The 27,130-nt window shown below is 38.1% G+C and overlaps 2 protein-coding genes across 2 annotated transcripts in view; one reads left to right on the forward strand and one right to left on the reverse strand.

Annotated features, from left to right (window-relative positions):
- The first annotated feature begins 10,341 nt into the window (after positions 1-10,341).
- On the forward strand, positions 10,342-20,089 carry LOC122058083 (double-stranded RNA-binding protein 2-like). The gene is made up of 3 exons (XM_042620538.1): positions 10,342-10,885; positions 17,649-17,868; positions 19,185-20,089. The coding sequence occupies exons 1-3, from the start codon at positions 10,640-10,642 to the stop codon at positions 19,886-19,888; spliced, it is 1,170 nt and encodes a 389-aa protein (XP_042476472.1). The 5' UTR covers positions 10,342-10,639; the 3' UTR covers positions 19,889-20,089.
- A 2,768-nt stretch (positions 20,090-22,857) lies between these two features.
- The window catches only part of LOC122058450 (mRNA-decapping enzyme subunit 2-like), an 8,779-nt gene continuing 4,506 nt past the window's right edge, over positions 22,858-27,130 (reverse strand). The window contains exons 4-8 of the mRNA XM_042621142.1: positions 26,336-26,434; positions 25,376-25,528; positions 24,816-24,919; positions 24,651-24,718; positions 22,858-23,602 (exon numbers count right to left, since the gene is read on the reverse strand). Of these exons, the coding sequence (XP_042477076.1) occupies positions 23,412-23,602; positions 24,651-24,718; positions 24,816-24,919; positions 25,376-25,528; positions 26,336-26,434 (615 nt within the window). The 3' untranslated portion in view covers positions 22,858-23,411. The remainder of the gene's footprint in view (positions 23,603-24,650; positions 24,719-24,815; positions 24,920-25,375; positions 25,529-26,335; positions 26,435-27,130) is intronic.

Raw genomic sequence — 27,130 nt, forward strand, 5'->3', positions numbered from 1 at the left:
CATGCATCTGAGGAGCAGGGGGTGGGTCCCACCGTCGAGTTCCCTGAGGAGGACTGGTGGACCCCTGAGGAGTTTGAGCACGGCGTAGACTGCGCGTGTGAGAGCTGTGTCGCGGGGCAGCGGTTCTGAGGCCGAGCTGAGCTCCAGCCTTGATACCGATGCCGGACTGTGTACTCTGATGTTTTTGATAATTTCCTGTATATAATTGATATTCAAACTTTATTCTTTTGTGTATATATATCATGCCTTCGGGCCCAAATGTATATAATTATGGTATCGCCATTTGGGTATCAGGTATATGGGAATTATTATAGGTAAAACTTAGTCTTCCGCTGATTTGATGAGTTGATGTTAGTGTGTGTATGCTGTGGTGGAATACAGTGTCTGATGATCCTGGCAGGTTTGGGTTAACCGGTGTTAACTCGGTCACCGCTCCGGTTCAGTGCGAACGGGGTGTGACATGAATTCAATGGGGGTGACATGTGCTGTGTGTGGGCCCATTTCAACTTTCAAATGGCAACAAAGCTACCACATGAGGAAAGACAAAGGACATCTAGATGAGCCTGGCTTAATGGACTACCTGCATAACCAATTCAACCAAACGGAACCTAAGGGGCAATACTAATCATCTAATCCTCTCTACATCGAATCAAACTCCTTAATTGAAAAATATTTTGCTATTTCTATTACCAATTTTACTTCACTTCACTTTTAGCCAAAAAGACTTGGAGAGTAAATCAGAATGTTTAGGTGTTTTGAGTCTTTGGACCAGTTGCTCGGTAGTTTTCCCCATCTGATAGGTATTGATTTAGTTATTAATCTCATGGGGGAGAGCTTTCTATAGGGAAAGTTGGACCGTAGCCTCCGGAAACAAGGACCGGGATCCTCTGTTGCACAACACAATGTTTAGTGTAGATCCAAGGGGTTGGGAGCCCTCAGACACGCAGCCCAAGCCCTTGAATCTACGCAACCCTGTAGAGCACGCCACAGAGGAGCTTGATCCCCGTCAACACTCCCCTCCCTGTCTCCCTCTCCTCTACCTTTTATGAGTCATTTCACTTGGGGAGAACAGAGACAAATAGAACGGATGTTGGCGTAGGCTGCACTCCCTTATAGAGAACATTATCCCAATTCTTATATATTATGCACATATGGCACGATTATACCATTAAAAAAAATGTAGGTATTGCAAGAGTAGTTGGACTCACTAATTAGACTTTCATGGAATTCATCTCATCCCTTTATGGTTTTGACAAGTTGGTTTAGGTCAAACTTAGGTCCATAACAAGTCCTCAGTGATAACTAGTTTCCGTCCCAACTAATCATATTACGAAATATGAGTGAATCTTTGGGAAAATGACTCACACCCAATTCGCCAATTTTGTTCTAGCTCAAAACAGGTAAATAAAGTAAATTAGAAGTGAGTTCAACTTTAATATTGTTAGGTTTCATTGTGGTGGAAAGACATTCTTGTGATTTTATGAAACTAACAATAGAATAACTTTCAAGGAAAACGCTTATACAAAGAAAAGGGTAAAGGGTTCTTTGAGCTGACCATAGGGGGTTGACAAGTGATCTGTATCTCTCTCTCTCTCATATGAAATGTCTTATCCTTACATATGAAATAGTTTCATCATTCTTCATTGGTGTACACTCTTATGCCAAGCTAAAAAACGAAGAAAAATTAAGTATCCATGATATCTTCACATATAATAGGTGGCATGGCATCAGGGCATTTGTGGGATGCATGAGAAAGAATAAGTAGAGATAGCATTAATCTTGGAAACCCACAGGACACTATAAGCCTTATTATTAATGTTTAAATAGTTGTAGTGACGAGTTTTTTCTGTCTAATTAATGTCTATATAGGCTGTGTTTGGTAGCCAAGATAAGAAAAGAAAAAAGTACAAAGATTGTACTATTTTCTTGGTTTAAAAATTTTCATTGTGCTTGGCATCTCCTGAAGTAAGGTTATGTTTGGTAACAGAAGAAAAGAAAAGAAAAGAATATCTTGCTAAAAACACAAGAAAATACAAAAATTTTCTTTTTCTTTTCTTCTATGATAGCTAAATATACATATTTTTTTATTTTCTTATCATTTCATTTCATTTATTTATTTATTTATTCTTCTCTGAACTACCAAACACAACCTTATAAGCTAAATGCGATGAAAATCAAAGTTTGAAAATTTGCCAGTCCCATATGCGCGTTTATGACGATCGAGATTCGTGGGGGAACCCAACACTTAAAAAGAGTCATTTAGTGGCAACTAACACCATTATGGCACCATCATCCACTTTCTATTCAAATCTTCCTATCTTATCTATCTATAATATAAAATACTCTCTCTCTCCCTCTCTCTCTCTCTCTCTCTCTCTCTCTCTCTCTCTCTCTCTTCTACTTCCAAAGCTTATTTTACAGTGATGGGGACCCAAACTCGAGTCCATCACATTTTCCGAATTGGACCAAGTTTCTCACTTTCTCAACGTCCATGGTGAAGAGGGAATTTCTCTGTCTAAGAATACTTTTGATATTATTAGCAAAAGATGAAGTAGTTTAATGATGAAAAGGGAATCCAATCACATGGTCACATTGTCAATGGAAAAGAGATTCTCTACTCCTTTAGTTAAGAAAAACTTAGTCCATGAGAATTTATCTATATGCTAGCATTGACATCACTAGTGGAAAGAGATTCTCTACTCCATGAGTGAAGAAAAACTAAGTTCTTGAGAATTTATCTTTATGCTGCCTTTATGTGTGTGAAAAAGTTCATCATCAGAGACTAATGGTGTCAATCGATTTGGTTTTGGTTATTTGGTTTGGTTTCGGTTTGGTTCCAAATGATGATAAGGTGGATTATAACCGACTCAGTTCCATATTTAGATACTCAAACTGATTCAATTCGGCTTGGTTCGGTTTTGGTTATAATTCAATTCTGATATGCGGTTTTATACCTTAGTTTTAATTCAATTATGAAAACGGTTCCACTTTTTAGCCATGATTGTGATGGACCAAAGGCCATAATGGGCTCAAGTTATGGGTCTTGGCTGTTACTAACTCCAAAATTATCTTTGCTTGTAAATATATGATGATAAATTGCAAAAAATACAATCCACATAAATAAAAAAAGAGTTTGCAAAAAAACTCTTGAATGATAAGAGCAATTCAGTTCGGTTTTGGTTCGAACTGATGGTTATGACATCCTAAACCGAAACTGAGCTGAACAGAATAACATACTCACATATTCAAACCGAATTGGAACCGAATAAATTTGGTTCGATTTTGATCCGATTAATTTGGCTCGATTTCAATTTTGATATTCGGTTTCAATTTGAAATTGACACCCTTATTGGAGACCGTATTGCGTTAGACCACGTAATGTTCATAATGCCATCCATGGCATTTGTCTTTGATTCTAATTACAAACAAAATTTTAAACTCAATACAACCTGCCATGTGATATAAGTACTGGTCCATAAATACCTTATGGACCAGCATAAAACTTTGATTGACATTACTTATTTAATAAGTTATTGGGAAGAGGCATTTCGAGTCGTTGGGACAAAATATGCTATTACATAGGGGTGCAAGTTTCACCCTAAGGTCAGAACCCACCCTTGACCCTCCCTAATCTTGAATAAGTATCGATCTGAAAATTTTGGCCCTGAGGGTCGGCTTGACTCTAAAATTTTTGACCCTGAGTTAGGATCATGGTGGATAAGGGTTGATATCTTTGGCCCGCCCTGAACCTAGCCCTAATTTTTTTACCCTAAGTTTAGGCCTTGGTTTTGGCCCTACCCGGCCTTGTTTTTTGCCCCTAAAGTTGAATTTGGATTTTTTTTGTTTTCTTAGGATGTTCTCCTCATTTTTTAACATGACAAGGGTTTTGAGATGTTCGGATTGTTTAACTTATTAGAATGATCTCTTTGTTTATCATGACAAATAATTGAATTTTCTTAGATTATTTGCTTTCTTAAGATGATCTGCTCTTTGTTTACCATAATAGTTGGAGTTATTTATATTGTTTGAATGTTTGCTTTATGATGTTCTTCTCATGACAAGAAATTTTTGGCTTTGTGTTTTTTATCTCCTATTTATTATGAATATTTTTTATTTTTAGTTATTTCATATTTTGCAGGGCCAGGGGGACCAATCAAGGTCATCTCAGCCCGACCCTGAAAAATCAAGGCCAATCAGGGCGGATAAGGATTGGGTCTGGGTTGAAGTTTTGTGGCCCTGAGTCAGGGTCAGGACAGGTTTGAGCCCAGTTAAGGACTTAGGGTTGGGCTAGAGTTTTAAAAAGCTCGGGGGCCCAACCCAGCCCTGTTGCACCCCTACTATCACCTATTTGAATGTCCATCTCTTCTTCACATGAAATGATCGTGTTTCTCTCCAATGTACAATATTGTTTTACCGCACCTCTATGTTGCTTGCTCAATGAACCCTCTCCCTAAATCTTGTTAAGGAAGAGAATTGTTGACGCTGGCACAGGCACAAGCACAAGCACAAGCACCGGCACAAGGCTAATGAGAGTGTGCACTTACAAAGGCATCAATAGTGGTGGGGTTTTTTCATTTCAGGAAGGTGGGGCAATCATTTCGTGCGATCTTTCCCATAATTTTAAAATATGCTAGAATGACCATTCCATGATGGGCTATAATTTCCCTTTTGAAAGAACTTGGATTCTTAGTTGTTAGTGCATATAGATTTTTGTAGAAAAATGTCCTAATTTCTCATCTACAGTTTACGAATATAATCAATATTTTAAGATTAGACACTACATTTTGTCACCCATCAATTTGACTCATAATAAACTTAGGTCGTACACAATTTGGTGATGACCAGATTGCACTCCACTAGAGTGTTCGACTTTTAGGCTTAACAAAATCATTATTAGTTTCTAAAAGTTTTTGATTTTTTTTTTGGTAGAAGTTCTTAAAATGTTAGTATGATGAAATATGTGTATTTGAGGTACAAAGACCTAATATTTTTCCAGAAAAGGATTTGCTGCCTAGATACATGGCCCTAGCACCAGCTTGGGGGCCAATGAGGGGCATTGAAAAGGCATACGACATGACGTAAGATGTTGTATAAAGAAACCAAAAGAACCCTATGTTTGCCTGAATTGGCATTGTTTTAGATGGTACTATGGTCTCCATCATGCAATGAATTTAGAGCAAGGAAAATTAGGGGATCCCAAGTTCAGCCATCAACCATATAGAGGACGACCCCCATATTGGATTGTGCCTCGTGGACTAAAAGTTCCAAAAGATTGCTAACCCTAGGGTCCTCTTCTGAGCAATGTTAGTTCTTCGAATGTAAGGTTTTGGTCGAGGAGAGAAAGCTGCAACAAAAAAGAAAGTAATGCCTTACTTTTTCACCCCCATGAATGCATGATTAGAAGAGATAGGAGCACATTAACAAGAAGAAGAAGAAGAACCCTTCAAGCCCCCAAGTTTTTGACCTTTTGCCCAAACAGGTTATTGGGCTGGGCTAAGGTCAGAAAACCCAGTTTGAACCCCATTGGGCTACTGGGCTTGGGCTATGCAATCTTTTTGAGGGTTGTGATATGATAGTCAATATGGCACGGAATTTAATATGATTAAAACAAATCTAACAAGCGAGTGGTGGATTTGGAGTAACAAAAAGTCAGTCCTGGCCATGGGTGAGTCTTTCACTATGCACCATTGATCTCTCACAGAATATTTTTTTTCTCTCTGTGGTAGTTTGATCATGTGGGTCCCATATGAATTATATCATTATCCAATTTGTTTTTTTATTTTGCTACTCTATCCTATTGTTCGCTCTGGTTAATGGCCAGCTCATTGGGCATACAACAGGGTTCGATCCCACGACCTCCTCCCCTGGTCTTCAAGTTGAAGCTATCACAAATTCACAATTAGGCTAAGCTAGTGTTCGTACACACATTATACCCACTCACCTGAATATGACAGGGTTCGATCCCACGAACTCCTCCCTTGAACGCTAACTCTTCAAGTTGAAACTGTCATCACTACTTTAAACGAGTGTTCATAACTTTCTACTACTTATCTAATGGTTCAGACTGACTACATCATCCCTTCAAGTAAACAAAAATTTAATAATAATAATAATAATAAAGGGAGGAGAAGCGAAAATGATAAATAGAATGAGAATAGTTTCTAGCCATCTTGGCCGTTGATGCTTTAACAGCCATAGATACGAACTAATCAGTTGAAATATTAATATTTGTCGTGGTCCACAATGATAATTTCTTCACAAATAATTTATCTAAAATAAGGATTTTAATAAAAATATTAATCTGATTTTAAAATATGAATCAAATTTATCTGGTTAAGGAAGGATCAAATTTGGATATTGATTTTAATTTTTTTAAATCCTATTCATACTTAGTCTAATTTGGTTGAACAATCTCAATAATGTTCCAAGAGTTTTTATATGACCAAATCGCTTTCATATTATTTTGAAAATCTTTTTTCACCCTTGACTTAAATAACTTTTGAGAGTAAAACAAGAAACGATCCAAAGAAAGTTACAAGTTCTAAGTATGCCAATGGAGGAATATAATTGGTCATGTGGCCCCTGCACACAAATAGAGACACAAAATTACTGCTCCACTCTTTATGAAGTAAATAATCCCCCAAATGTTGATACCCTTACACATGCTCTGATTGACCCCCACACTGCTACAAGAGCCATGTGACCAAGTAGTGATCTCTAAATACAAATCTTGCATTTTACCGGTATCTTTCTAGTTGGCTAAGCCTAGGGTTCCAAATAGGTTGTGCTTTTGAAAACCTAGGCCTAGTTTGGGTTTCCAAGGACTTAGCCCAATCCCGGTCCAATCCAAGGTTCGACTATGATGTATCAACTTAGGCCCGATACTGTGAGTGTTAGGACATGTGAGGACATGATATGATTCATATTGAACCAAGGTTTGTGATTTTATGACAAAGAGTCATCACCTAGATTAAAATCTAGTACCAAAAAATAAAACGAGGACTCCAGTCCTAACTAATCCAACCATGAGATTAATCATGGTATACTTTGCAAAATAATATACAAGAAGAAAAATGAGTGGTAAAAACACTCATTTTTATCCAATTGCGGTACAACACAAGAGTTAGTATATGAAAAAGGAAACAAATAAATACATATTATAACTATGTTAAACTCATGTTGTTACCTAAACAGTACATTATAATGAGGATGTTTATATGCATATATGTAAGAAATTATTGAAATTCCACTATGTGCATCAAGTATGATATATCATCAATCAATGCAAAGAAAGATAGATCTATTGAACTAAAACCATATTATAATGATACCAAACCTCAAAAACAGAGAAACATCTTTAAATAACTAAAAATTAAATAAAATTATGGTTTACAGAAATTAATAAAAACTACTTAAATAACCCTACATGCAAAACTTACCTCTTAAAAAAATAAAAAAATAAAAACCCAAGACCTAGCCTAATATAAAAAAGGAAACTATGAGAAATAAAATAATTGTATCCTAACCTAGTATGACATGATTCATGCAAAAGATATTATCAAAAAATGTTGATAATGTCAAAAATAAATATGAAAATTTCATATACAAGAAAAACGCTAATTTTCTTCATGCATGCATAAAATAATAATAAAATAAAGACTTATAACAAATTAGTTGATAAAAAGAACTATAAAATAAGACATTAAGCATCATAAAATTATGAGTTATGGATTTGCATCAACAAGAAACCCTGTGAATCAAGGAAAACAAGAAAATAAAACCTAAATAAAAAGTTCATAGAATCATGAGAAAAATATATTAGATTTAAGAACAAAATAATTAAGGTTAGTGGAAAATTCTAAAAAATAAAAATCATGAAGGAAAGCTGATGAGGTATACTAATAATACAAAAATCCCCGTCGGATTTTATGTTGTCCACCGATCTCTAAAGAGCTTAGGGTATAAGGCTCATCAATGGCCAAAAATGGAAGTAAACTCCTCCATGCTATTACATCTTGAGTCGTGGTTAGGGCTTGATTCTAGTTTGAGTCAGGTCTTGCCTATGCATGAAAATTTGATTTTCCTTTTTTTTGATAGGTAAGTTCCATTTTCTTTACTTATAGAAAGCTCCAGAGCCATAAAAATAGATCTCGTAACATTTCTAAACACCTTGATCATCATCACTTAGTTCACTATTAGGCTAATGATATGAGATGTCTACACCCGGCCCTAGCCTAATTGCTTAGCCAAAGACCTTAAACATTCGGGACGGCTTCAGGTAGCCTCAAGTTTGCAGGGCAAAGCTTGCAACCTAGCTCAGCCTTTATGGATTTCTATCATAAGGAAATATTTGGGTTTGTTGCCTTTGATCTTTATTTTGATGACTCACTAGGGCAACCAATGGAAAAGTGATATAAGAATGTTCCAATGAGTTATAGTCTTATTTGATTTGCTCCCATTGTAGTTAGAGCTTACGTCTGCTAAGTAGTATGTTGCCTTGCACCAAAACTATTTACAAGTGCAATTTATCCTTCTTTATTAATCCATTAAAGCCAATTTAGAACTTGCTAAATGGCAAAATAATTTTCTTAGAAAAATAATTCAAAAGTCTAGAAAAGGGGGGTGATTAAAAAATTAAAAATATAAGAGGAAGAATTATGATCCAATGTCTGGTATAAAATTGATTTAGTCAATTAAATTCAATATATAACAAATCTAATTGACACCCTATCTATCCAAGTGTTCAAATTGGCATTTGGATGAGTCATATCATCTCCTCATGTAGTTTAAAATCAAGCGCCTATTATGCTATAGGGCTTGCTACGTGATAATTATGCCACACTTTTGCCTACTTAAATAATCAATATTAACTTTTAAATAAAAATAATAATTTATGCTGTTTGATTGCAATTGAAATTAAAAGAAAGGAAAATATATATTTTTTTAAACCTAAAAAATAATAAACTTTTGTAATATTTACCTCACATGGTTATAAAACTAACTCCAATTCATTACTAAATAAGATAAGAAGTTTTAGTAATTTATACAAGTATGTTGACTAATGAATACAAAAAATTCTGTTTTCAAACTTGAAATTTTTAATGAGAAAGAAAAAAAGGGGAGAACAAAGATAAATTGAAAGAGACTTGTATCTAACTTCTAGAGTCTTATATGGGCATGACCTACCATGACAGCCACAACATGCATATTAATCAGTTGAAAAATCAACTTTTATTGCTAGCAACCCTAGCATGCACCGCGAAAGTTGATACCATCAAACAAAAAGAGGATTCTAATGTTCTGGAAAATATAACTATTTAAAAATATGAATCAAACTATATACGAGAACTTATAGTTTCATTTCATGCAATAATTAAATAAGAAGTGATTCCTCTTCCTTAAGGCCATGCAAACTTGAAACAAATAAATGAGAGAGGGCACTATTGGGGATTCGAGGAACCTGCATGTGGGTATTCAAAAAAGATATTATTCATATGGGATCCACATTTTTAGAACATACAAGAGAATATAATTCAAAAACAAAAAAAAAAATCAAGTGAAGGAAAAATTGTATCCACCTCGTGGTCGAAGAGATTTTATTTTCACAATTGGCAAGAAAACTTCAATTGGCAGTAAGATTTGTTAGTTTGTTACAGGTGCAGAGATGTGGAGGCATTTGGGGTCCACATCCTCTGTAGCCACTGTAACGTTGTAATGAACATTCAACGATTGAGAGCATTCAGACGCACACCCCAAGGGACTCCATCCGTTGGATGCTCACTGTAACATTGCAATGGCTATAGAGGATGCACCTTAGATTGATTAAAATAAAATAAATAAATAAATAAAACCCTCACCTTAGATTGATTCGGGATGTATAATTACATTGTTACCCCATCCATATCTAAGAGAGAGAGAGAGAGAGAGAGAGAGAGAGAGAGAGAGAGAGAGAGAATCTAAGAAAATATCACATCCATGCAAGAAGAACGTTCAGTTGACCCACCGCAATGGAATAAATTAAGAGAAGGTGATGTAATGTCACTAGACTAGGGTTCGGTCTACTCCCAACTCCGTAGACCCCAACCCAACACCACTACCTTCAAATCCCTTTCACTAGGGAACTGCGGTACTAGTGAAGCTTCAGTATCTTCTCTCTTAAAGAAGTTCAAAGATTCCGATCCAAGAATCCCCTCGACTTAAAAGATTCCCCACCATACGTTATGGGACACATGGCTAAAGTATACCATGATGTATCATATCAGAACTCTAAACCTAAATTAAAAATTAAAAAAATAATAAAAAATTACGCCACTAGAAGAAAAAGGCCTTTCTCCCCGCCCAGGCCCCCACTGTCTGTAAACCGCAAAGTGCAGATCGTCTTCCACTATCTCTTCTGCTACAACTCTATATCATAGGAGAAGGCTTGAAAAAACCCTAAAAACCTGGAAATTTTTCATTCTTTCCCGTCAATCCGCCGAAAAACCCTAGTTTTCCTACATTTTTTAGCTCAAAACCGTCGATCGGATCAGAGAGCTCAGGGGCAGTTGTGCCACGAGGCTTCATAGTTGCAGAAGCGGGTTTTTGAGATGAAGATTTAAGAGAGTGAGTGGGTAAAGAGTGTAAGGAGAGGAAGGACGAGATGTATAAGAACCAGCTTCAGGAGCTGGCGCAGAGGAGCTGCTTTAATCTTCCATCATATACGTGTATAAGGGAAGGACCTGATCACGCGCCGAGATTTAAGGCGACTGTTAACTTTAACGGTGAGATCTTCGACAGCCCCAACTATTGTACGACTTTGAGACAAGCTGAGCACTCGGCGGCCGAGGTGGCGCTCAATTCTCTCTCCAACAGAGGCCCCTCACATTCTCTAGCCGCCAGGATACTGGTAAGTTCTTCTTCTTCTTCTTCTTTTGCCGTTAGGGTTCCGTTTCTTTCCTTCTCATCTTCATTTTCTTTATTCTGCGTTTCGGGGGGAAAGGACTTGGCTAACGTACGCCTTGGGAGTGGTAATAGTTAATCAAGCGCAAGCACGGACCTGTGCGCTACAGGCTTTCCTTAGCGCCGACCGGTTGGCAACTTGGCACACGCAACTGGTAAAGGGTCCTCTCTCGAGTCTTGCGTTTTGACTCTTGACTTCTCTACTGTTTTACTTCATTCATCTAATGTGCGCCGCGTTGGTGCACAGTCTTACCTGGCGTTCACATATTCACATTCTCCGCGAGTTTTGGGATTCTAATTTTCTAGAGAAAGCACGAAGGTAACATGTCGGTGGGTATTGGCTAATGTGCGCCAGAATTGGTGCATTTTAACAGTGGAAAAGGAAGCTTCTGGTTCTCTGGACCCTGGAGCCTTCAAGTCTACAAACTGTTCTTAAAGGCTCGTCCCTGCTTTTTCCCCTCTGCCGGTGCCGATGACCGGCCGATTGATGTAGAATGACAAAAATAACCCTGTCTGTATTTTCGGTTTGGTTGGAACTATGAGGACTGAGGACTGAGGACCAGTCCAGGCCAGGGAACCCACCAGAAGGATTGGAAGGGAGGGGGGGTGGGGGAGAGGATACTCCAGATTGAAGACCAGTTCCAATGGTTAGACCTTGTCATGTATAATCTCTACATTGTTTAAGGACTTAAGGACAACCATTGAGGTTTCAAGTTTTTAATTAAATAAAAACTAGGCTCATGGATCTGTTTGTGACTTTTGCCTTGAATACTTTATATGTGTAGGCAAAAGAATTTCTCCACATTGGTGCTGCCTATTTTGGCATGTGGAGGCTGTCTTAACCAATCCAACTGTTGCATAGCTAGGGCATCCTTTGCATTTACCCTATATCAAATTCATAAGCCCTCTTAGAGATGTGGTCTACCCTGTAATGAATTTCTTCCCCATGTATTTTCTACACATTAAATTGTAGAAGACGCACAATATGTCAGAATCGTGAAATATGCTTCACATGAAACTTATTAGATTTCAATCACAGATCATTGAGTCGGAAAGAAACAAAAAATTTTGTGAAATTTTACAAAAGTTGATGCAAAATTAAAAACCTGTTGGGAGTCAGAGTTTAGGTTGGTACTAGATTAGTAGATTGTTTAAGTGTATTAGTGATTTAGAATAGCATAACATGATATCTGACACCTACACTTTGGGAGGTAATGTTTTTGGTGCTTTTAAATCCTGAAGGCCTTGAGGGTTGAAGTTGGGAGATGAAGCAAATAGTTCACATGAGTTAGGCACTAATAATCTTATGATGGTGAATCACGTAGTTGTGAGATTTATTTTGAATTTGAAGATCCAAATACAGCATTAAGAAAAAACTGATACACAATGTAACTGTAGAGAAATCAAATAAACCAGAATCTATGAAGAAGAAGAGAAGAGAAGAGAAAAGGTAGAAGAAGAGAACAGAGAGAGAGAGAGAGAGAGAGAGGACAATATAGGGAGAGAAGAGAACCCCCTAGAATGAATCTTATCGTGGCCTTGGCTAAATATTTGTAGTCATTAAAGGTAGAGTCCAATAAGGAGTTAATTACATAAAGACCCAAAGACATAACACTACCATGACTACTAGACCAACTCTAACCAAACACTAGTAGCTGTAAGACTAATAACGATATAATAAGGAAAATGGGGAACTCCCTCTCATACTATACGCTTAACACTCCCCTCAAGCTAGAGTGTATGTATTTATATATATACACCTTGGACCCCCAGAGGGCATGATGTTGTATGGGTGATCATTGATAGACTAACTAAGTCAGCTCACTTCCTGCCCATTAGGATGAACTATTCAATGGAGATATTGGCCCAGTTGTATATGGATGTGTTAGGAATTAACAACGTAGCAGAACAACGATTTGCAAAAGAAAACGAAAGAGAATCACACACACACACACACACACACACACACAGAGATTTATGTGGTTAACCCAAGGTGGGCTATGTCCATGGCCGAATGATAACTAGGGCTTCCACTATTTCGATGAAGATTACAAAACCCTCACTAGTAGACCTCCTTACAAGATAACCCCTCACTACTGCAACTCAAGGAAATCCAAGTAGAGAAAGAAGGAAGATCAAGAGGTGGAATCATAAGGCTTTTGTTTATCTTGATGTAAGCATCCACTTGGGTGCAAATTTCTTTCATTTCTAACTACTTAGGTGCTTGATTTTGGTTTATTAATACAATTAGCTACTGATAGGATCTTCTAAGTGGGTGCAAATATCTTTCATTTCTAGCTACTTAGGTGCTTGATTTTGGTTTATTAATTCAATTAGCCACTGTTAGGATCTTCTAGGATGGGGTTTTGTTGATTAAAGTGGAGAGAAAGGAGACTAGAGAAGGGATTTAGAGTCAAGATTTGCAAAATCCTTATGATTCCACCTCTTGATCTTCCCTCTCTACTTGCATTTTCTTGAGTTGTAGGTTTGAGAGCTTGTAGAACAGCCAAAGAACTTTTCTTTTTCTCTGATTTCTGTAGAGAATTCCCCCTAAAAGACTAAAAGAGTTAGTGGTTGCCTGTCATCCTAGCCTTCCAAAGTAGGAGGCTACTACAAAATCCTATCCATCTAAGTGTTGGCTTGGTTCCCACCATCCTAAGCATGCATGCTGCCACATGGGCCACTAACACTAATCCTAGTTAGTGGTAATTAAGCTGGAATAGTCTAATTAGGGTTAATTATTCACATTTAATCATATACCACTTACTTACACAATGTGATTTTATATATTAAATTTAATTAAATGCAGCCATCAACCATAGTGGCGAACCACCATAATTGAACCAATCCGAGCCGGTCGGTTCACCCAAAATTAAAACCCATGAAGATGATCAGTTATCAACCTATATAAATCAATTATTTATACTATTTAAATATAACCTAAGGTCTAATAAAGATTAACATCATATATTGTTTACATTATTCAAAAAGCTCCAGCTTGGAAGATTAACTGCATAACCAAACTTGATAGATATATTAGTTGTAGAAGCTTGTCTTCCGGTCGCAATACAATCATAAGCCCTTCTCAAGTAAGGCGAGTAGTAATCTTCACAAAGAAGACGAATAAAAGTAAAACATAGCTCCTTGCAAACCATTGATAAAAGTGCAGCAGCATAGGTCGTTGCAAACCACTGATAAAATTGCAGCATAGGTAGCTGCAAACAACTGACAAAAGTGCAGCATAGGTCACTGCAAACCGCTGATAAAAGTGTAGCACAGGTCGTTGCGAACCACATGACACAACATAAGGTTGCTGGGATCCACATATAAGAATCTTCTTGTTGAAAACCACAAGTAACCATCTTCATAAGATAAAATCGTTGTCGAGGACAGGAGCAGAGAACAGATGACATGAGTCAATAATAAACTTAACCTGTAAATATCTCAAATAATAATCTCCAATATCTCCAATCTCCACCTAATGTGTAGCAGTACACGACGACAAATAATGCAAATGATGCAATAAAAGGTGACCCATCATCATATGGTAGCAATAACCAGCGTCACAAAAGATCAGCATCACTTTAACTAGGGGTGTCAACTGGTCAAGCTCGATTATGCCTAACTGGGCTTGACCAATCCCACCCCCCTCCGGGCACCTTGACCGATCATTTAACCAATCGGGCTTACATTGGGCGTGATATAGATTCTTCACAAAAGTAGGCTTGTTTTATTAGGAATAAGTCTAGGGTTGGGTTGTATATGTGTTGGGCCTTCAGTCCATGTGGTTTGGAGTGTAATGGGAAAATTTTATGGGTCTAAACTGGGGCAATTAAGGTTGTATACAGGATTAACTGGTTTGTTTCCTTTTTAGTTGGGTTCAGTTTAAGTTGTTAGTCTTTTTCATTTCTTAGGGGTTAATGTTATTAGTTGAATCAAGTCATTAGTTTCTTTTTTTTAGTTTGTTTCCATTTTCAGTTTTTAGAAACTTATGTAATAGCCAATCAATTATGGGGTTTCCTATTTTGGAACCTTCCAATTGCTAAGCTGTATTCCCTTCCCCATTATCACCATAAACATAATGCAAGGCTCCATAGAAGCCAGTGATTATGACAAATTAAATTAATGGTTGCTGCTGTTGTCTTCTCTGCTGAGAACTGGTCTGGTGTTTGATCAAGATTGTGGAGCTGGTGTATGATCTGGCTGACTCTTTGCCGTGCGAAGCCCAAGAGGTCGTTGTTTTCAAGCTATCTTCTTCTTCTTTCCATTACTCAAAGATCTACTGCTGCTCTAACTGCTGACAGGTATTTGAATCCATCTCCTTCTCAGTTCTGCCCAGAATTAGAAGGTTTTAGCCTGCTGCAAGCTGTACCTGTACAACCTCTTTGAGCCTTCAATTTTGGCTGCCCTTTGGACCGAAGTAGCCCCCTATAGAGAGGGAAACTCGACCTGGTTCCCAGCCCTGTTGGACCCTCTGTTCTGAAGATATACAAAATCACCCAGAAAATGTCTTTTAGTGCACTTCTTCAGCAAAACCTGAAATCGGTAGGAGTTTCCTGGTCTGTTCTGGTTACTAAGCTCCTCTAAAGTATTGTTCATGTTAGTTGGACTGTGTGAGGCCTATCCCAGTCCCTGTTAGGCTCCCTTGACCTGCTTGCTGATTTGACCTAAGGAATCCTATTTATTGGAGTCGATAGCTTGTTTGTTTTCTTACCTGATCTCTCTCTTATTCTGATTTACTGTTCCACTATTGGGCTGGTCTGTGGTTGTTCAGTGATTTAAGGATCCTGCAGTTCTGAGCTTGGTTTGACTTGTCCACATCAGCTCTACATTATGGCGGGCATGGTATTGTTTATCATTGGTTGGTCGGTTTCGGGCTTTAATCGGACTAAACATGCCTTATACAGTCTACTGGGCCATTTACCTTTAAACATGCTCTAAACAAGCTATGCCAAAAATTGGTCTCTAAAGTAATGTTTCAGGGGAACACCAATAAAATTGGACCTTAGACGGGCCTTAAAAAGCCCTTAGAATGTCCTATTAAGTTAGGAGCATCAAATTGCCACTTTCTATTAAAAATTGGAATTCTAAAATGTCCTACTAATTTTGTCTTTATGGTTTGGGACTTTGGGTGTAGAATATGTATTTTAAATAGTCAAGCTAAAGGGGTTGGACTTAGATGCTTATGTAATCAGTCAGTGCCATTCGGGTGAATGACGGGTAAGGCCCTTGCATGGGAAACAACTGATTATAATCGGGCCGGGCTTGAGCCTGGCATGTTTATTAAGCTGGCCGGGCCGATTCGGGCTTTAATCAGTCAGGCCTGTCTTGGAATTGAAACCCCTAGCTTAAACACCATGATTCTACCCCCCCCCCCCACCCAAAAAAAAATAATAATCAAGAGCTGTTGCAGCAAATAAAATTCCAGATTAAGCAGATAAATATTAAGAGAGCCTGAAAATCTTCATACGCAGAGAGTTGATACCGTCAAACATAACAGTAGACCAACATCACTCCATGCAAGTACCAATCTTCAAAATTTTCAGACCCAAACTGATGCGATCTAAGAGTCAGACACCCCTAAGTGGGTCACTATGGGGCCCACTAAAGCAATAAAATTGCAAATATACAAGACCAATGGCAATTCTGTAAATTGTGCAACAATTTAGGACCCCTTTGTTATGGAAACAGAATCTGGGTCTTGGCAGGAAGTTAAGTTGAAAGAAAAGGGCTATTCTGGATTGTCAAAATATAATGGGATCCTTATTGACTTACAGTCGATGAGTATTCCTGTATCAGCAAGTTGCTTGAAGTAGTTTTATTTTTTGCGAAGTTGCATATTTTTGTTCAATACCTAAATATGCATCAACTAGTTAAGTTGTACATGTATGCGTAAGACCTGAACACACATTTATATACTTTATCCTTCGATTTTAGATTTTTGTTGCCATACTTTGTGGTAGGAAAGTGTTTGGAGTATTAATGAAATCTTGTTCAAGTTAACTAAGGTAACATTCATGTACTGCCACACAGCTGCTTTTGATGTGTAAAATTTTGTGAATTTGGACCCATATATGACCTGTATAATACAGCTGATTTTGGCCCAAGCCTTGAAGAATGAGATGGGTGCCATCCAAGGATACAAAATTTGAGTATTAGTGTATGGATCATTCCTGTAGTGCCATAAAGTTCAGAATGTATTGGATCATGGGGACAAATAATTAGCTGAACACAGAGGGCAGCAACTGAATATTGTCAGTGGATTGGCTGATACATTATGTATAATGGATAGGATAGGTCCCATTTGATACCAATCTGGATCACATGTATAGAAACTAGAAACCGAGCTTCTGTTATAACACTAACCCCTGTTTGCCTTGTTGATTATAAACTGAACTTATATAGCCTGGTAATGTACAAAATAATAATAATCCAAGTATATGAGTATAGTTGAACTTTCAAATTTTCTTCCTGGCACTGTCCAAATTCTGAAATATTCTGTAGCTATGCCAGAATCTTTTTATAGAAATAATTGATTTCATTTCGGTTCCGTTTCCCTTGATAGAAAGTTAAAATTTTCAAACCATGGATAAAATTGAAGACTATATAATGCTCTCCTTGGGGTCTGCTTATCATAAAAAAAGACTAATTTTTTCCATGATATGCCATTCCTGGCTTTGTGCGGTAGATACTAACTTCTCTATGGACAGGATGAGACTGGTGTCTACAAAAACCTCTTACAAGAGATTGCACAAAGAGTTGGAGCACCTTTGCCTCAATACAAAACTTTCCGGTCAGGTCTTGGGCACCTACCTGTATTTACTTGCATGGTAGAGCTGGCTGGGATTACATTCACAGGTGAACCTGCCAAGAACAAGAAGCAAGCCGAAAAGAATGCAGCCATGGCAGCATGGTCATCTCTGAAACAATGTGAGCTCCTACCAGATCTTCTATAGATTTTTGTTAGTTGCTAGAATATGAGGGAGTAATTCTGTTTAAGGATATTTTAACCAGTACTCTTTTATGCCCCTTAACATCTGTTTGACAACATACAATCCATTTCTTTCCAATGTATGCCACTGACACCTCATGTCCAGGTTGGATGCTGCTGACATTTGCCTTCTTTATGAACCCATGTACTCCCTCGGTCCTGCAAAGACAATCTTCCTTCCCTTTTTTGGCAGTCCCAAATTGTGCATAAGATGAATTAAGTGATAGGTTCTTAGGAATTTAAGCACATTTTTTATCCAAATATTTAAAAGCATTGTCTCAGGTAATGGAAGGACAATTTTGGAGAACTGGGAGGGCTTAAACTTTGGGTTTTTTCAAGCAGGATGTCATTGTAGGACAGGGAGTAATTTGTAGAGGGTGACAAGACATTCTGTATACCTGACCTTATTGCCTTGCTTAAAAGTTTTGATGCTTTAGAGAATGGATCATTGACACTTGACAAAACCAGGCTCATCATTTGTTAGTTATGTTCAATCTTTGTTCAGGAGATTTGTCCCCTCACCCGTGTGAGCCACTACAGTGCTTACAAGGGTATTGAGTTACCTTGGGTGCATATCTACATTTGCCCATGCAGTATGGTATCTAGTTACCAGAGGAGCAATATTGGATGCACTCTTGTCAGACTGTCGTATGTCCTTAAATTATTAACTTGGTAAATTGGGACTTCTAGTGGGTGGGCCTATGGAACAATGGTCAAGTTGCACTGTTGCAACATGTTGGTCGTTTAAAACTTGGAAACTGCCTCTTCTGTGAAGCAGGGGTTAAGGCTGTGTACATTTGTCCCTCCCAGTCCCTGCAGTAGTGGGAGCCTCATGCACTGGGTTGCTCTTGTATTTGTCTTTTTCTTTTAACTCTGCCAGGAAAAGATATATTTATAATGCTGAAAATGTTATCACAGGTAGAGAGCAGATCATTATCTTTTGTTACATGAAATAATTTTAAATCAGTAATCTAGTTCTTATATTTTATTTGGGCTGATCTTGAGATCCAAATCTGTCAATTAATGTGAGATTGGATTTGAATTTTGATGAACGACTCCATGAATACACCAGAAAGTCTTCTCTCTAGAGGTTTGATAATTATTTTGGCTAGTTACAGGTGCACCTGGATCTAGGCTGTTGATATTAACTTTACGTAGTCTTTAAAATGTATATGTTAAGTGCCCATCACTATCAGCCTGTTGGATTTAACCATATGTGTATTTTGCTCACCTGTATCTCACTGTTTGTGTCCAGTGGCACGGGAAGCTGTAAGTTCATCCTCTGAGACAGAGAACAACGATGAGCAAGAACAAATCACCATAGCACGGGCACTATTAAATTACCGTCTGAAGGAAAAGATTGTGGCAAACTCTTCTGATGCCCCAATTCCATTCTCAAAGAAATTCCCAATGCAAAATCTGAGACCATCGAGTACACAGCCTCCCCCTGTTATGACCTCGAAAATACTCCCATTAATCCGTCCGAAGACAGCTCCACGGACCAGACCGGTGGTGTCTTCAACAGAAAGAGAAAATCCCCAACCATCACAGTCCTTGCCACCTGAAAATCGTGGAGTTCGGCCACAGATATTACCTGCAGGAAGAGCAGCTCCATACATTCCTGCCAGGCATTTCAGGCCATACCATGGGATGGCACCACCAGTGACAGTAAGGACTGCAGTACCTGTTTTCTCTGCCCCGCCAATCCCCCGACCGCTCACCCATCCTCAAGTAATGGGGCCACCACCAATTCATGTTGCCCCACCAGTCCACATCAGGCAGGCAGTGCCAGTGTTTGCCACTCCACCCCTTCCTATAAAGGAACTGCCATCTTCGAAGGTTTCTTCCACGCCAATCATGCCATCATCAGATCAGATAGAGGAGACAGGAAGCTCAATAACTGGGAATGACCTGCTAGAACCTGTTGCAGCAGAGGGTATGAAACAGCTCAAAATCTGATGTTGGTAGGGGGAGTATTGGAATCCTGAAGGAACTGTTTCTGATTTTATTCTGGGTTGTGGGTGGTTTTCTGTGTATTTTTTCCACACCTTTCAAGTGGTCTTCTTATGAGAAACTACATTGTCTTAAGATGCATTAGCATTAGATATAAGCAACCTGAAGTTTTGGCGATGCTACTATTCGACCACTAGTTTTATTTCTCGGGTGAATCTCTCTGCAGTTAAGAATATGGGCTGTGTTCATGTGCCATATATTTTATTTCGAAGTCAGCCTCTGGTTATATGCTCAGAGATAACATATCTTGAAGTGAAATAAAGCTTTCATTATAGGTGGAAAAAGTGAATGGTTCCCCTCCTCCCTCATTCATTCTCATGCCCAAAATCCCCATTCTGTGTTCTCGTTCCCATGAAGCGGGCCTCCTGTATTCACCCAAAATGCCTTATTGACCTTCCGTTGTTTCGTCCCTGAAGAATAATGTGTCAACAACCCTCAGCGGTCCTCTTCTTGTTTTCAATTTTCGCGTTCGTTTCTACCTTCAATCACTGCATTCTATCCCTTCTCTCCGAACAACCTGTCCAGAAAAGGCCCACAATGTCTGCATCTATTACCTGTATGTCTGCTCCCTCCCTTAAGGCCTGATTCCAGAGTTATTAGTTGCATTCCGTCTCCGGCGATCTTCTGATTCGTTTATTTTTAATATAAAACCATAAATACCCTTTTGATGAATTGCCTTGCCTTGACATTCTGAAATCAGTATTGCACTTTCGTCAATTTCCATTCATGATAAAAACGTTGAAGGGAGAAAGAACGCTAATTGACAATGTTGCTTATGCCCAGACACATGGGGAAGTAGAATTCAATTTCCCTTCATGATTAAAACATTGAAGGGAGAAAGAATGCTAATTGATAACGTTGCTTACGCCCAAACACATGGTGAAATGAAGCTGGGGTATGAGTGTCTTTTTCACAGCCTAGTTCCGTTTCTTAATGTGTCTAAAGTGCACACAATACTATAAGGTAACTTTCTTTTTGCCAACATTGAATTACTCCGCTGCTTCCCTCAAAAAAAAAAAAAAAAAAGGGAAAAGAAGAAAAAGATAATTCGCATCAACAATATAACATAGCAACATCATCAATGTTCAAGGAAGACTTGACAATGGGATCAGTTAGTCAAAAAACCATTGAATCAGCCAAAATCAGGATCGGCTGATTCTGATTCAGATTTGTGGCCATTCTTGATGTGAATCATAGCTGATCCACCCTAAAACCATGCACGCGTTACATCAGCCTACGTTTGTAATGCATTGTTGGAATGAATTCTCATAAGGTAAACTGCATTCTTATTAGGGCAATTTACAGTACCACTCCCTGAAGAATGCCAATAGTATTGGAACACCCTCTTTTTTTTATCAAATTAGATTTAGACCCCCTACCGTTAGTCATTGTTAAGGAATATACCTTATATGTTGATGTCAGCTAATATATATTTTTTCAAATACCAAAATACCCTTGCAACTGGTGTGAAGTACCTAATATACCTCTCTCTCTCTCTCTCTCTCTCTCTCTCTCTCTCTCTCTCTCTCTCTCTCTCTCGTTTTCTTCCTTTCTCTGAATCTCTACTTCCTCTGAATCTCTACCTCCAATCAAAACAAAGGGAAAATTGATCGAAATGAAAACTAAAAAGCCTAAACGCTCTCACACAAAAGCAATGCGATGCGCGATGCCCTAAGGGACAAGAAACAACGACTCATCGAGAATTTTGTAGCGGTTCAGGTATCGGCAATAATGGCGCAATAAGACTTTATTTTATGTTTTTTAAATCCTCTTTTTGGTCAGCGGTTCAAGTCCGGCAATAAAGCTTTATTTTCTGTTTTTTAAATCGTCTTCTTCTTCTCTCTCTCTTCTTCTTCAGCAGGGCGGTAGCAACTGTGAGCCCTATTCTTTTTTTAGGAAGCTTGAAGATTTTGGAGCCGAGGCTACAGAAGAATCAGAATAGGGTTCACCCTCAACCGGCAGAAGTCTGCCCGAATGTGAATTTAACTCTGAGTCGGATTTAAATCTCATAACAATGCTCTGAAACCTCAAGAGATCGAAGAACCTGTTTCGGATTTACCGGAAGTGAAGCAGCCTCGCCTGGAAGAAGAATTGGTTTTTTCTCTAGAAATCGAGGAAAGGAAAAGGGATTGTCTTGGACTGAAATCCCCTTTATGAGGCATTTATGAAAAGTTGTTTGAGTTAGCTGGTTCTCTCTGTCGCATTGATGAAGACTGCAAGTCAATTATGGAGAGGAAAAAAACCATTTCTTACCAAGAACATAAACCTTACAGTCTTCTTTCCCGCACAACTCACTTCTTCTCAGAACTGTAAATCCAATCTCTTTTCTAGAAACCAGGTCCCAATTTTTGGGGTTGAAACCCATTTGATCAATAGACTGAGGAAGAAGAAAAGAGGGAGTGGAAGGAGCAAGGGAGAAAGATAAAGACCATTATCTCCGCCAGAAACATGAGAGGGGTTAGGTTGGCTTATAGTAGGAAACAAAGGAAGTTTGGGAAGATGGGTTGGCTTTACGATTGGATGGACTGAATCCTCCAACGATGAGATCAGAATCAAATACGATCGACCAAATTTCTATACTATATGCGAAAAAGGTGGTGAGATTGTCGCGGTTGGAGACGTTGAAAACTAAGTTGAGAAGGATTCCTAAAAACTGCCATGTCATATTCAGAGTTTGTTCAGATCTTCTCCGATTGGAATTTGCAAATATTTTGGATGAATTTGGCGCAAAAGTTCAATTGAACATGTATTTTAGTCTAAAGGGTACAACAGTCATTTCAATTCCTCAGTTAACATCAACTAACAGCAAAGGATCCGAGTCTAATTTGGTAAAAGAGAGGGGATGCTCCGATAATACTGACATTCTCTAAGGGGTGGCACGGTAAATTATTACCCTTATTAACATAAAATGAAAATACCATTGAAAAAGGATATTCTCATTATCAACCAGAATGCGGAATAAGCTACATACTGCGTTCCAAAATGTATCGAATTATCTAACATACAAGAACGAATGACACCAAACCCAAAAAACAATCCCAAGCGTTTTCATCCTAGAATGCATTTCAAGAATGCGTATCAAACACAGCTAATACCAACCTGACATTAATGTGGGAGTCCCCATGGTCAAACCAATACCCATTATGTGGAAGGACACATGAGGTAACACTAAAGTATTGCGGCAACAAAGCTTACAACCATAAAAGAGTCAAGAATTTAGATGCTAATGCGTTTATATATCCAACGCTCTACCCCTAACTGATAAGAAACTACTACTTATTCCAAGAAACTCTGTACAAACTGTACATACTCCCCAACCGAGAGACACAATACCCAGCTCGTGCTGTTCCTACTGGTGCCCCGAAGCCCACCATCGTGTTAGCATGTACTAGCAGCACGGCTGAAACTAACCAAGCTACCTAAACCCACAACACTTTACAGAGGCCTAAATCTGAATGTTATGTTCTAGTCAAAGAGCAAACGCAGCTTCCATTGCTCGTAAGATTGAAGGGTAATTGAACTTAAAGCTTCTGAAGCTTCTTCCAGGACCCAAATCAGAGAGAAGAGTTTCAGATCCAGGTCTGGTAGACTGATTCTCTGTTGTTCCTCCCACTGCCGTTCCGCCAGTGGAACTGTTCTTTGCTTTCCACACGCATGTTCCTATACAAAACACACACACAACAAAGAGGGTTATATATAATAAGATTGCTTTAAACATTTAAATCAACAATAAAGTTATCTTTTTGCCTTCTTTATTAATGGATAAATCAATAAATCAACAGATTACATAACAGGAAGATGCCCTTCTCCAAGTCCCCAGCTTCTTCAATGAAGATGTGAAAGACCCAACTCAACCCCCGCATAACCTCATTGGTTGCCCTCTCTGAGATTTGAGATTTTTCTCAAATCAGAGCCTATGCTCCTCTGAAACACAACAGCCCTACTATCTTCTACCCAATACTAATAATAATAATAAAATTAAAAATACAATTAAAAAAAAAAATCTAAACTGGTTAGCTGCAAGATAGACTATGTTGGCATCTTAGCCCTGAATAAACAGGCTAGTCCCTTCACTCACTTTCTGCCACAAAACCTGATCAAGCAGTATTAAGATTTTTAGGCTTCAGTTTGGCTATTCAAAGTTTCCAATGCAGTTTAGACCGGGTTGGACATTTCATAATGATGGAATCCTTCTAAACTTATGGCTTCCATCCTCGACCATTTTATCCAATATTACAATTATTGATTCTAATTGTTCTCTAGAACATTAGGAAGTACACATACAAAGTAAAATCTCAGAACAGAGGCAACATAATCCCAAAATCTTCCGACTAATATAGTGGAACTAAGATCCCGACTCTTTCGTTTCTGGTTGTTGTTAGAAACACAAACTAGGGTCCTCTATGGTTCCATCTGTTTTCATGGAAAGTATTTCACAGGAATTGTCTTAAATAAAACAGTAAATAGAAATAAAAAGAACAAAAAATAGTTTTCTGAAATTTTAAATAAAGTCTCCAAAAAGAAAAAAAAATCATATCATATTTTTTCTCAATTTCCCATCCAAATATGCTTCCTTGCCATGTACAATAAGAAATGGTAGAGAAATTTATAAAAAAAAATCGCAAGAATCTTTATTCCTGCTGAAATAAATGGGAGGCTACAAGCTTGCCATGTAGCAAATATTTCATTAGAGGGAAGGAGGAAATACCTTTGCAGAGTGTATCAAATTTCTGAGCTGTGGGGGGCTGATTCTTTGCAATCCATGCTTTCAGATTGCTGCATAAAGATGTTGAATCTCATCCAAATTTGTCCTAAAAGAAACAAAAGACAATACACATGATCTCACTGAATTTAGATGTCAGAATAAACTCACGCCAAGAATGGAGCAACCATGTAAAGTTTCAGGCCATTTGTTCCACGAGAAATTACATCATTGCCTGCTGGATGAAGTTCATCAATCCGATGCCATGAGATTTCCTGCAGGTAACAAATAAACCATGTAGAACTAGTTCTCACACAATATTCACCCGAAAGCCTGGGCAAGCTGCCACAGTTTATTTGCATCTACTTCCGGAGAACTAAACTACCAGAAGTTTCAAATTCTTGCATGAGTGGCACTAAGAAGTAGACAAGTTTATTATTTATATCCAAAGCAAAGCTAAGAGGCACTCAAAGACAGATCTGTGCAACTAATTGGACTCCACTATTTTTTGTTTGTAAATTATTACTACAGATTCAAGGGCGAACCCAGTGCAAGAAGCTCCCGCCACTGCGGGGTCTGGTGAGTCATATTACTACAAATTCAAGAAGAGCATAAATCATCAATATTCTCATTCAAAACAAGGGTAAGAGAGAGAAGATACATAAAGATTTTCTTTCCCTCAACTAGAAGGTTTAATTATACCCAAGTAAAAGGGGGCATAAGGATCGTACACTGATCTCCTTCTTAGTCATTGGAGCAAAGACAGTATCATCCTTCACGCCCGCAATTATATAAAGTCGCACCCTTTGTTGTCCTATCGTAACTTCTAGATAATCATCTATTTTCAAAAGTTTCGAAACATCAAAACCTGTTTCCTCTAGGACCTGCATACACCAAACCAGTAAAAAAGAGCAAAAAAATGTCACTGAGAAGAGAGAGAGGGATAAGCATGCTAATCTGCTCTATTTGAAGTTACAGATAATAACATCCTGTTTGTGGACAAGTTTAGAAGCATTTCAGAAGAGATTTAGCATGCTGCTTCAAGAACAAATAAGATTTCATAATGTATAAATAAATACCAAAGGAATATCTTCATAAACTAAGTCTATAACTTCGCATGGAGTACATGTGGGCCCTATGGAACAATAAAGCCCACTGGAGACCTATTCAAGAATGTAGGCATCACACATACATGAGACACTTGGATGGGATCATGTTTCAAGTATTCGAATCAGAATGGCTGGAATTGGATTGGCCAAGCCAGATCAGGCTCCCCATCCCCAGTGGCTGATCTGAGCCAGGATCCCCGGTTTTAAGACCTTGAATGAGAACCAGAATGAAAAATTAGTACCGACTTCTAGCGGTCCCAATCCATCTTTGGACCTAACTTGAATAGTTAATAGAATTGTCATTAACAGTTGGGATGGATGGGGGTCCAGAAAATGGAAGCCTAAAAATCAGACCAACTAATCTAATGAGAAGGCTTTTGGGATAATAGATACCAAGATTCTGCTAATTAATATCTCTATGGGAAGAAAGGGAAGTAGGCTAGCTCTCAAAGGTTCAGCATCCTCTCCATATTGCATGTAAAATAAAGAAAACCCCATCAATTCATCAAGTACGGTCACTGAAAATTACAAAGAATAACTAATAGCAGGACCAGAAAATGTGCCAAGAAAACAATTCATTACTTCTCGAATGGCACATGTGTGGTCTTCCTCATCTTTGTTTTTCTTCCCACGGGGAAAGCTCCAGCTTGATCCAGCTTTCCATCCCTTCACCAGCAAACACTGCAAATGGCAAAAATCTCATATTAACATGATTACAATACTTGGGGACAGGAAAAGTCATTACGAAGGCTTTACTACTCATTTTAACACGTTCAGAAACTTTCTATGACTTTGGAGTCCAGCGGATTGCTCAAATTTCAAATTTTAAATATTACGCACTTAAACTGAAGGATTCTTTGAAAAAACAGATAAACATTTGGATGATTACATGGATGGCACCAAATTATTTCAAGGGTTTCCAGTTGAAAATAGTACTTGGGAAGAAAAATTGGTAGGATCCCAAGACAAGGTTTCACATGAGATTGGCTACCCCTACAAGGTTTCACATGAGATTGGCTACCCCTACACAATGACAATGAGAAAACAGATAGATGAGACGGTTCTTATATGTTGGTATTCCACATGATGAAGTCCAACTCCATATCATCTCCCAAAGAAAATAGGCATGCAAAAGGAAGATGACAAATTGAAAAGAGAATCCGCTAAAATATTTGCACTGATGGAATCATGGTTATAAAAAAATTTAAAAAAAAAAAAAAAAAAAATCTAATAGAAATTGGCAGAATCAGCAATTGTTGGAAAGAAGATTCCAATTTTCGCCAATTCAGTACAACAAAAAATGCATTGGTCCAAGAGGTAAGAAAATCACATTTTCTGGTTGTTACTTCTTTTATTATTATTATTTTTTATTTTTTT

This window comes from Macadamia integrifolia, chromosome 12 (assembly GCF_013358625.1).
Source record: "Macadamia integrifolia cultivar HAES 741 chromosome 12, SCU_Mint_v3, whole genome shotgun sequence".
Taxonomy (NCBI): Eukaryota; Viridiplantae; Streptophyta; class Magnoliopsida; order Proteales; family Proteaceae; genus Macadamia; species Macadamia integrifolia.